Source organism: Papilio polytes, unplaced genomic scaffold, assembly GCF_000836215.1.
Source record: "Papilio polytes unplaced genomic scaffold, Ppol_1.0 DF824080.1, whole genome shotgun sequence".
NCBI classification, from domain to species: domain Eukaryota; kingdom Metazoa; phylum Arthropoda; class Insecta; order Lepidoptera; family Papilionidae; genus Papilio; species Papilio polytes.
This window is the reverse complement of record NW_013525124.1, coordinates 276,550-288,588: the sequence shown is the minus strand read 5'-3', so window position 1 is coordinate 288,588 and position 12,039 is coordinate 276,550. Positions and strand designations below refer to the sequence as shown.

At 35.3% G+C, this 12,039-nt stretch overlaps 1 protein-coding gene across 3 annotated transcripts in view; it reads left to right on the top strand.

Moving 5' to 3' along the window:
- Positions 1-12,039, top strand: part of LOC106100050 (longitudinals lacking protein, isoforms H/M/V-like) — an 84,562-nt gene that overhangs the window by 52,253 nt on the left and 20,270 nt on the right. For all 3 annotated transcript variants that reach the window (XM_013278786.1, XM_013278787.1, XM_013278785.1), the window contains one exon: positions 3,361-3,528. In XM_013278786.1, the coding sequence (XP_013134240.1) occupies positions 3,447-3,528 (82 nt within the window). In that variant the 5' untranslated portion in view covers positions 3,361-3,446. The remainder of the gene's footprint in view (positions 1-3,360; positions 3,529-12,039) is intronic.

Here is a 12,039-nt window from a genome sequence, read left to right as displayed (position 1 = left end):
AGCCTCCAATGACTCGCACCAGCTCAGCAGCTAGGCGGTCGGCAGACGCCTCGGGGGTGCTCCCCCCCACTTCCATCAGCCTGGAGCCGGTCATACTCGTTTGCCTTGCCTTAGCCTACCCTAAGGGTGACTAGGCCATAGTAAACCACGCTGGCCCACTGCGGGTTGACTTCACATTCTCCGATATGTGCCATCACGTTTTACAGAAAGTAAAATGCCATGTGAAGCCGGATGGGAACAGTTAGTAATATATTTCGCACAGGTGTTTAGGCTGGATATGGTATCACTTAAGTGGTTTTAGAATTTTTTTTGTAGTATTAAAAAAAAAAACTAAATTTAATCGGCACGAGGCAACATTAAGATAAGAAACCTAAAACGAGAAGGATATTGATATAATATTTAAATATGTTTTGTGAGCCTATTTATTTAAAAACGAGCTGTTGCCCGCGACTTCGTACGCGTGGTATTAGAAAACATACGAACCATATAAATAACAAAAAACTACGTATCCCTCGGGAACCGGACACCTCGGGGATGAAGCTTATCCCATGTATAGTCCAGACTTTGTTTTACATATGTGCCAAATTTCAATAAGATATGTTGAACCGTTGCAGAATGAGTAAACATTAAAAAACTAAATTAATGAATCCCACGGGAACCGTAAGTTATCCCGGGATAAAAAGTAGCCTATGTGTTCTTCCAGACTATGCTCTAAACCTGTGCCAAATTTCATGGAGATCCGTTCAGCCGTTTAGGCTACAAACGCTAACAAAAAGCCATCCATCCATCCATCTAAACTTTAGCATTTATAATATTAGTAAGATGTAAATAGGTTATCTATAATCTATACTAAAATAATAAAGCGTACACACACACTACTTTGTGGCGTAGGATGTCAGCAATCACAACATATTTTAGAAAAATTCTTTCTTTAATAAAAAGCCCTACATCTACGACACGCTTTAGGCTATATATTTTCACGCTATTAAACTTAGCAGGTAAGTAAATTTGAAAAAACCTTCAAGTGGGAAAGCGACCATAAACTACAAGCTGCCAACATTAAGGAAGCAAGATTATGATGGTAACGGTAATTCTGATATTTGCAATTGAGTATTTGACAACCGTAATCTTACTTCTTACTAATATTATAAATGCGAAAGTTTAGATGGATGAATGTTTGTTAGAGTTAGTAGCCTAAACGGCTGAACGGATTTCAATGAAATTAGGCAAAGATGTAGAGCATAGTCTGTCTCTTGCTATTGTTTTTTAATTCCACGCGGACGGAGTCTCGGGCGAAAGCTAGTATAGTAATAAAACTTTTCAAACAACAAGCGTATTTATAAACATACAGTATATAAAAAGTTCCAAACCACGTAACGGAAACATAAAATACACGAATCAGATTAAAACAGATGCGACTTAAATAAATATACATTTTTTTGAAAAAAATAATACAGTTAGAGAATTAAATTTGCTTCCCAATTTAAAACTAATAGAAACTTGACTTCGTACAGCAGCTAACGCTGCTGTGGACTGAATTAGAATCTTAATTACAACGATGTATAAATCAGTTGAAAAATATGTGCGTTAATTTGAAACCGTGTTTATCCAACAGTCGACAGTAAGCCATTAATGTTAAATTATGCGCTGTTTTTTATATAAAATAACATTAATTATGTAATTTATGAATAGAGATTTAGCTGTAAATTTATGCAAATCCAGGACATTTAGGATTTCTTAATTACAGCAAATCTCACGGACGAGAGTATTCGATTTCTTTATATGGTCGTTAACCTGATTGCTTGTAAAGTGCTATCGAATTTTAAAAAGGAGTGAACTAATAGAAATGTATGGAAGATCAGCTGTTCCCGTGCGACTTCATCCGCATGAAATTGTGAAAAATTTGTTTTATTGTTTCATGTGTCAAAATGACATGACGATGACAAACCATGGCAACCTTGCTTCCTTGATGTTGGCAGCAACTTATGGTCTCTTTCAGACTTTAGGGTTTTTATCCTAAATATTTACTCCCTACGTTTAATGGTGCGAAAATATATAGCCTAAAGCGTGACGTATGTGTAGGGCTTTTGGTTAAAAAAAGAAATATTCAAAAAAATGCTGTAATTGCTGACATCTTAGGCAACAAAGTGTGTGTTTACGCTTTATTATAATAGTATAGATTGTATGGATGGGTGTCGCTAGTAACAAGGTAGCCGCTCCATCCTAGAGAATCTAAATATTTTTATATCATAAAGTGGCAAACGAGTTATCGGCCACTTGAATACGCCAAAATAGCGAAGCGACTGCCCATAGGCATTCGCAATAGTAATAGCGTAGCCTTGATCAACGGAGGAGATGCACATAAAGAGGACATTTCTTGTTCTTATGCGCTTTTTGGACCTTCAAACTGAAACGCGGAATAGTTTCCACTTGACGTCTTCTGTGTGGTCGTGGTATTGCTGGGGGCGAGCCGACCTATTCATGCGTAGATGTTAAAGCGGGCTTTACCACTGTTAAAAGTCCATGAAATTTATATAGATAACTAAAAAAGAAAAAAAAAACATGTAGATAAGTATTTTCTTTAGAATAAAAAATAATACTGAAAGAGTGACACCGCGAGTTTTCGTAACTGTACTCTTCTATACATGTTTGACAGCCTTAAACACTTCCTTGAGCATATCCTGTTTTACACAATACATAATTTCATTGTTTCTACCTTTGTAGTACATCATACTTCATACTTGATATTATAAATGCGAAAATTTCGATGGATGGATGTTTGTTAGAGTTTGTAGCCTAAACGGCTGAAAGGATTTCGACGAAATTTTGTATAGATGTGGAGGATAGTCTGGTAGAACACATAGGATACTCACTTTTATTTTTTTTAAACCCACGGGGACGGAGTCGCGGATGAAAGCTAGTAATAAATAAATAATTAAAATTAAAAAACTATTTGTTGACCAAAAAAACATAATGTAATAATAAAAAAAGCAGTTTTTTTGGCCAAAAGCAGAAGGCTCAGCTGATCTGATGCATCTCATTATTTGTTTATATGCTAGCTTTCGCCAGCGACTCCGTCCGCGCGGAATTAAAAAAAGAAACAAAAGCAAGTAGCCTATGTGTCCTTCTAGACTATCCTCTATATCTACGACAAATTTTATCGAAATCCCTTCTGCCGTTTACGCTACAAACTCTAACAAACATCCATCCATCTAAACTTTCGCATTTATATTATTAGTATGATTTACCGACTTAAAATTCTGCAACGTAGCTGTATTTCCTCTGGTATTCGGGACATATATGAGCGTTCGAGCAACTAGCCGACAGTAAAAATTAATTTCCAAACGTCTCTTGTTGCAGGTTGAAGAATATTTCACCACGACGCAGAATATACGAATCCATATGATACCAAAGTTCTAGAAGCAACCGTGGCTAAGCTGTGGAAAATGGTGTCCCAGCAGTACTGCTTGCGGTGGAAACACCACCACAGTAATGTGCAGAATATGTTCGCACAACTACTGGAGAAGGGTAAGCAGAGATTGATTTACTAAACCTTAAGAACGGGCCCACCTTTGACAAAACTATTACACAATAGCTATGCGATTGTTTGTTTGTGTGTGCGCATATAAGCTCATAGGAATTAAATGTGCGACTAAACAGTTGTGCGATAGTTTAATCAAAGGTGTGTGCGCGTTTTAAAAACACGTCAACACATATAGTGACTAGCAACATATCGATTTTTGGTGAACGTGTTCTTGGTCAGTTTATATCTCTACTAAAACTAGCAGTTTCCGTGCGGCTTCATCCGCATGAAACTATAAAAACTTTAGTTTATTGATTACGTTTATCGCAATTGCAAATGTCAAAATACCATTGACCATACTATGGCAATCTTGCTTCCTTTATGTTGGCAGCAACTTACGGTCTCTTTCCCACATTAGGGTTTTATCCAATTTATTTACTCCCTAAGTTAAATAGCGTGAAAATATATATCCTAAAGCGTGACGTGAGTGTAGGGGTTTTTATTTAAGAAGGCTTATATCTTATGAATTAAAAAAAAATACTGTTTTCTCAAATTAATAACAACCATAACAAATAATGAGAGTATAAATGTTTATTACTACTACAGCCGTACGTAATCGAATTGTATTTCGCTATTATTTATGTCATCGTTAATTCTTCCAGACTATCCTCTACACACACATCCCTACTAAATTTGAAATGAATTGTCAAACTAATCTAAATTATTTAGACACACTATAGTATACATAAATAATATAATCAAACATTATTTCCATGCACAGCTGGATGTATTTTATTCCATAAATATTAATTATTTATAGTCTTCCATTTAATAATAGGCCTTGATTATTAAAATATTAACATCCAAATCTGCAGACGAATTTAATAAATTAATATCGATTCATTTAAAATCAATTCACTAATGCAAACGTTAAAAAAAACAGCTATTTTTGTAAAAAAAAACTCCAATAACTCAAGGGAAGAAACATCACCACTATGGCCGTCACAGCCATGTTATGCTTTAAAAAGATATATCATTACCTCTTATGTTTTCTTCCAATTTGCACAGAATAACCTTACCAATATGACCGTCGTGTCGTCGAGCTAATGCAACACCCTTATTTTTGACATCCGACTACTATCCGATTAATAACAGAACAAGCAGAATTACGACATTTTAAAACCATGACATAAATAATTAAATAATATTTTAGATCACAATTACAAAGCTTATATTCTTATTTCAAATTATGACCAATGGCATTGATTTATAGCACAGACTAAATAACCTTCAAGAATACAGAATACATCAAAATACTTAAAAAGCTAACACCATCATTACCAACTTGCCCCCTTACGGAGGGTCGACACAGTACATGCTGCTCTTCCATACATCTCTATCAGCCGTCATATCTGAATACACTCCTTTCTTAAGCATATCCTCTTTCACACAATCCATCCATACTTTCTTCGGAAGGGAGATTTTTTACAACTCAAGGGAAGAAACAAATAAAATAAAACCTTATTAGCTATTAATCCTGAGGGGTAAGTAAATTGAAAAAACATTCAAATGGGAAAGGGACCATAAACTACAAGCTGCCAACATTAAGGAAGCAAGGTTATTATGGTAACGGTAATTTTGATGGTAATATTAAGAATAAGACAAATGTAAACAATAAAAAAAAAACATATCGACGAATTGAATACCTCCTTTTTTTGGGAAGTCGGTCAAAAAATAATGTTTTTTATAATTTCTCGCGAATAAAGCCGCACGGGAACAGCTAGTTTAAATTCCATATAATTTGTTGAAACACATTTTCTAATATTGTAAATGCGAAAGTTTGGATGGACGGATGGATGTTAGTTATTACATATCTCCGTAACTAAATGGATCTTGCTGAAATTAATCATAAATGTAGAACAGTCTAGAAGAACAAATACTACACTACTTGCAAAGTAGTGGGCGACAGCTAGTCTTATTTCTTACTAAGATTATAATGCGAAAGTTTAGATGGATGGAGGCTTGTTAGAGTTTGTAGACTGAACTGCTGATCCGATCGCGATAAAATTTGTCATAGATGTAGAGGATAGTCTGGAGGAACACCTAGGCTACTTACTTTTTTATTTTCACGCGATAGGAGTCGCGGGCAAAAGCTAGGTTACTAATCTTACTAATATTATAAATGCGAATGTTTAGATGGATTGATGGATGTTTGTTAGAGTTTGTAGCCTAAACGGCTGAAGGGATCTCGATGAAATTTGGTATAGATGTAGAGGATAGCCTGGAAGAACATATAGGTTACTTGCTTTTGTCTTTATTTATTCCGCGCGGTAGGAGTCGCGGTCAAAAGCTAGTTTATAAATATATTAATAATACTTTAATTTTACGGTAGGAATTATTCCACAAAACTGTTGCAGCGACATCCGTGAAATATCTGTTAGATAAATATTTTTATGGAGAATATCTTATTTCATATTTTAAATAATGATTATGAATGAAAAAATTAATTATTAGTTAATTAATTTCTTAAATATATAGGAAATATGATCTGTTAATATTTTCTTATTAATTTGATTATAAAAATATGAATTTGATTGAGGAATATTGATGCAAACATTTTTAGAAATACAAATGCATAATAAAGAGAGATAATTTGTTACTAAATATTTATTAAAATTTTGCTTATGCCTTACGTAAGTTGCTTAGTGTAATCAGGATACAAATTTATAGTCCTTTACTAAGTGACAGCGGTAGAGCCCGCTTTAATATCTTCGCACGATTGGGCCGGCTCGCCCCACTGATACCACGACCATACAGTAAACAGGCGTGGAGTGGAAGCAATTCTGCCTTTCGCCTGATGAGTGTGGGGTCGGAGGTCTAATTTTAGTCCCTTTCTCTTTCCCCCCTTTTCTTAATACGAAAGGATGGGAAGGAAAAGTGGATTTGACGGTGAAGGAGACGCATAGGAAGGGAAAATTTTCTCTTTATGTGCGTCTCCTCCGTCAAGTAAGGGTAGGCAACGCATCTGCAATTGCGGATATTTATGTGCAGCGGTCGCTTTTCATTTCTGTGGATTCAGGTGGCCGCTTGCGAGTTTGTTACCTTGTGTTATAAACAAAAGTAAATTCCGATTAGTGTTTAAATGTATGTCTGCTTGTACCCAATTCTGCATTTGTTCTATCAGATAAATACCAGTGGTAGTGGTTTAGGCTATTTTCTAACGTAGTTGCAAGCAGCAGTTTTTCAACATAAAGTGGCAAACGAACATACTGCCATGAATCTGCTAAAATGCAAAGCGACCGTTGCCCAGACATCCGATATTGCAGATGTGTTACCCTGAACGATGGAGGAGACGCACATGAACAGGACATTTCCCTTCCTACGTCTCCTTCACCATCAAATACTTTCCCATCCCATTGTAAACTTATGAAAACAGTGCGGAAAGGGAAAAGGCGTATAATCAGGTATCCCGCATGTCCACTCGTCAGATGAAACGCGGAATTGCTTCCACTTAACGTCTGTCTTCTATGTGGTCGTGGTATTGCACTGGGGGAGCCGGTCTATTCATGCGTAGATTTTAAAGTTTATTGTATTTTGCCGTCTATCAACGCACGCATTTTTTGAATATTAATACTCATTCAATGCAATTTTCTATCCAACTTGTTACGCTCGGTTGCACTTTTCAAATGCAAGTAATACCGTTTAAGAGCGAGCGCACACCTGAAATAAAATAATCGCACAACTGTCTCGCTTTGATTCCTATTAGCTTAAGGAGGTGTACACTACTCGATTTTTGAATTGGCTTCGAAACAATCGACTATTATTGTGCGATAGTTTAGTCAAAGGTGTTCGCTTGTACCTACTAGTTTTTTATTCTGATAGTGCGTGACGAATGCATTTATTTAGACCGAGTAATGTTTTGTTTTTATCTATACTTCTATACTAATATTATAAAGAGGAAAGATTTGTATTTTTGTATGTATTGATATTTTAAAAACTATTGAACCGATTACAAAAATTCGTACACTAAAACGCTACGTTATAGGTGAGTAACAGTAGAGTAACGTAGTTTTTTTATTTGTTTAAATTTACGTGGACGAAGTCGCGAGCAATAGTTAGTTAATGATATATTCTCAGTTTTTTTATTTTCCTGATCTATAAATTATTTCCAGAAGTTTTAAATACCAATGTGTCAATATCGAAGTCTAACCAATGCGTTATTTATTGATTTACAATTTAACTGGTTAGTCTCAGCGGGTTTTCGAAATAATAATTTTGGATATTCTAAAATCCGATTAGACTAGTGATGTGCACGGCTACGGAAATATCTTGTGTTTCCGTAGCCTAGTTATTTTTAAACATATATAAATTATTTTGTCCAGCTGTTGCTCGAGACTTCGTCTGTGTGTAATTAAAAATAATAAAAATATAGCCTGTTACTCACTGATAATGTCTTTTTAATGGTGAATGAATATTTAAAATCGGCCCAGTGATTTTTAAGTTATTTTAAGACATACAAAAATACAAATCTTTCCTCTATATATAGATTGGTACGTTTAGTTTAGATTGCATAGTTTTAACTTAATAGTCGGACCTTACAGTTAAAGCATACTTACATTACCATTTATGTGGTTGGTCTCCGCCTCTGTCAATCCAGAGGAATGAACACACGGAAAATAGACATTCCCCGACAGTTATTTTGGCAAATTCTGATATTCGCTTGTTTGTTTTTTATTTTATATTATAGAAACTAGCTACTGCTCGCGACTTCGTCCGCGTGGAATTAAAAGAAAAATCAAAAGCAAGTATGCTTATGTGTTCTTCCAGACACCACTTCTTTGGCAAATTTCATCAAGATCAATTCAGCTGTTTAGGCTACAAACTCTAACAAACATCTATCTAAAGTTTTGCATTTATAATATTAACTAGCTTTCGCCCACGACTCCGTTCGCGTGGTGTTAATAAACATTAAGTAGCCTATGTGTTCTTCCAGATTATGTTCTACATTTATGCAAAATTGCATCCAAACCCGCTCAGCAGTTTAGGTTACTCTAAGAAACATCCATCTAAACTTTTGCATTTATAATATTAGTAAGATTAGACAAGAGAACACCGCACATCCCTAATGCTAACCGGTTCGCAGGATAAACTAATGCCCCATTCAAATGTAAATTTTGTTGGATGAATGTCAAATGATTCTCGGATTATCTGAGAATGTTTGTTAAATTTATTCGAAATTGGATTTATTAAAAATTTCAATTTATTCAAATGTGATTTTTCAAATTTCGCATGCAGCAGACTGGTGGAATAGATTTTTGGTAGCTTGTCGGATAGATTAAAATCTCACTAAAGCCGGCTACACACCTATTTTCAATGAATAATTAGCTGTTACCCGCGACTTCGTCCATGCAATATTAAGATAAAAGAGTAGCCTATAATATGCCCGTCTATGTCAGCTACCCTTCAAGTCCGGTCGAAATCGGCTCAGCTGTTTCGGGGATTACCTGGAACAAACGTGGCGTGAGATATAGTCTGGAATAGCCCATAGGGTACACATATTTAAAACTAGCTGGGTCATCTAACCATCAAGAGTAAGATTCGTAAAATTGATTTTTTTTTGTTAATTCCATAAGCCCCTTGTCGCGAGTTTTAGTGTTACAAAATTATTTAAGCTAAGAAAGGGTGCATTAAATTCGTATGTTTTTCGGATGTCATAAATAAAACAAATGTGTAATGTATAAATGACATCCAGTTTACTAATTTAATGTCGGAGTAATTTAGTACAATAAAAGGATCATAAAATTGAATCATCAAGGTTTAAGGTGGACTCCCACGGTGCGTAATGGAAACGTAACCGAGGCGAGGCCTAATCTACATTTCTATACTAATATTATAAAGAAGAATGACTGTATTGTATGTATTGAAATAATTCAAAAATTACGGAGCCGATTACAAAAATTCTTCCACTATTTTAAAGCTACATTATTAGTGAGTAACATAGGTTATTTGGAGTAAAACTCGAGTTATACGTAGTTCAGAAAAAAATGAAGTTATCGAACCAGAAACGCTAACGAATGGTTAAATGTAGCTGGGAAACCGGCCATTAGTGAGTAGGTGAGATTCGTGAGTGCGTAATCTTTTGTTTTGATTCCGTGTATATATGTCGAAGTGGAATACCACGACCATACAGAAAACAGGCGTGAAGTGGAAGCAATTCCGCGTTTCGTCTGTCATCAGGTGCCGAAGGCCTATTTTTAGTCCCTTTCCCTTTTCACTCTTTTCGTCAGAGGAAAGTATGGAAAGGAAAAGTGGATTTGACGATGGAGGAGACGCATAGGAAGGGGAAATGTCTTCTTTATGTGCGTCTCCTCCGTCAGTTAAGGAGAGGCAACGCATCTGCAATTGCGGATATTTATGGTTTAAGCGGTCGCTTTCCGTTTCGGTGGATTCAGGTGGCCGCTTGCTCGTTTGCTACCTTATATTAAAAAAAAAGTTACCGATTGTCGTACCCGCCTTTACAGAATGTTTCCATGAAACCTCGCTTGTCAAACGCGTTCAGTGTAAACCTGCCTTTACTTTTTAGGGGCCTTGATCCGTGCATATTTTGGTTCGATGACGTTTGAAGATCTGAATAATCTTTTTTTGCAGTTGCATTAATTTTCTAACCGGAAATTTTTGTTACGTTCCCACGGATTTTGGTAAAGGTCAAAGAATTGAGAAGGTTTTTTTTTTGTCATCTTTAATGCAGCGATAAGCGATCGTTTGTTGGATTATTTAATTTGGTTTTTTAAATGTTTTCTCTTTTGTTACTTTTAAAATGGATTTAAGACTTTTATAAATATTTTTAACTAGATATTAGTGATGGGGCAGTGACCGAATGGAATTTGAATTGTAATTTATAACGAGCTATCACCAGAGACTCCGTTCTCGTGGAATTAAAAAATGAGTCAGAATATGTGCTCTTCCAGACTATCCTCTACATCTATGACACATCGAGATACGTTCAGCAGTTAGGCTACAAACTCTAACAAACATCACATTCGCATTTTTAAAATTCGTATGATTTAATAAATCATTTAGTTAAAGTTATTTATGTAATTTATGAGCTTTTTAGACAAACTGTTTTCTTTTTAATCGGTTCAGTTTTAGACACCAAAATCCGATTTCGCAAATAAAAAACAATTGCAAAACTCTATCGAAATTAGATATTTTATGTTGGTTACAGCCGAAAACCCACAAAATCTACACTTCTAAATATGTCATTAATTGAATGCGTAGTTTGAAAATTACGACGCGAAGTCACGGTCTCTAGCTGGTAAACAAATTAAAACCTTAACTTCTATAAAGTGATTATGCCCTTATCGATATCGATATATCGACATATATAACTCCGATTCTCGCTTCTGATGCTAATTACTTGTTTAACACGTCATTATATCGATAAGAAGGAAAAGCAGTGATGGATGTCACACTACGTATGTATGCTACGTGTTGACATGTAACACGTTTAGATGTCATATCTGACGTGTTAGGAATCAGTCAAAGTTATCTAACCCGTTGGAAGTTAATCTATATTCTGTTTGAATCTGATTTTTGACGGTTGTACTGCAACCATGTATAGCCGGATTCACTACATTTCCATTCGTTAGTCTATACTATTATAATAAAGCGTAAACACACACTTCTTTGTTGTCTAAGATGTCAGCAATTATAGCATATTTTTGAATAATTATTTTTTTACTAAAAAGCTCTACACTTACGTCACGCTTTAGGCTATTTATTTTCACGCCTTTAAACTTAGGTGGTAAATACTTTGGATAAAAACCCTAATGTGGGAAAGAGACCATAAGTTGCTGCCAACATCAACGAAGCAAGATTGCCAAGGTATGTCTTGTCATATCATTTTGACATTTGCTATTGATAATTTGACAAATGTAAACAATAAAAAAATTCGTAATTTCATGCGGATGAAGCCGTACGGGAACAGCTAGTGTTGTATAAAATTAAATGCGTTTTGAAGCATGTAATTTGAGTTACACCCCGTTGGAACATGCCTAATGTTTATGAATATCTTGGTTGTTAAGTGGAAACTTTAGGAACCTGGCATACAATATGTAACAGTATTTAAAGTTTAAATGCCACGTTAAATATAAAATTCTACTTTTGACGTCTCGTATAACTCTTGTTTTGACGTCTCTTTATAATGGTGGAAGACTTTTTGAAATGGGTCCAGTAGTTTTTGAGTTATTTCAACTTGCCCTTATCCCTTATGGAGGGTCGGCACAGTATGTGCTGCTCTTCCATACATCATCAGCCGTCATATCTGAAGCCACTCCTTTCTTAAGCATATCCTCTTTCACACAATCCATCCATATTTCGGTATTCCTCTTCCTTTGTAGCCATCCACATTCATTCACTTTCAGGTTTATGTCCCCATCGTATCGTCGCATAACATGTCCATACAAGTTTATGAGTTATTTCAATACATACAAAAATACAACAATACAAATCTCTTT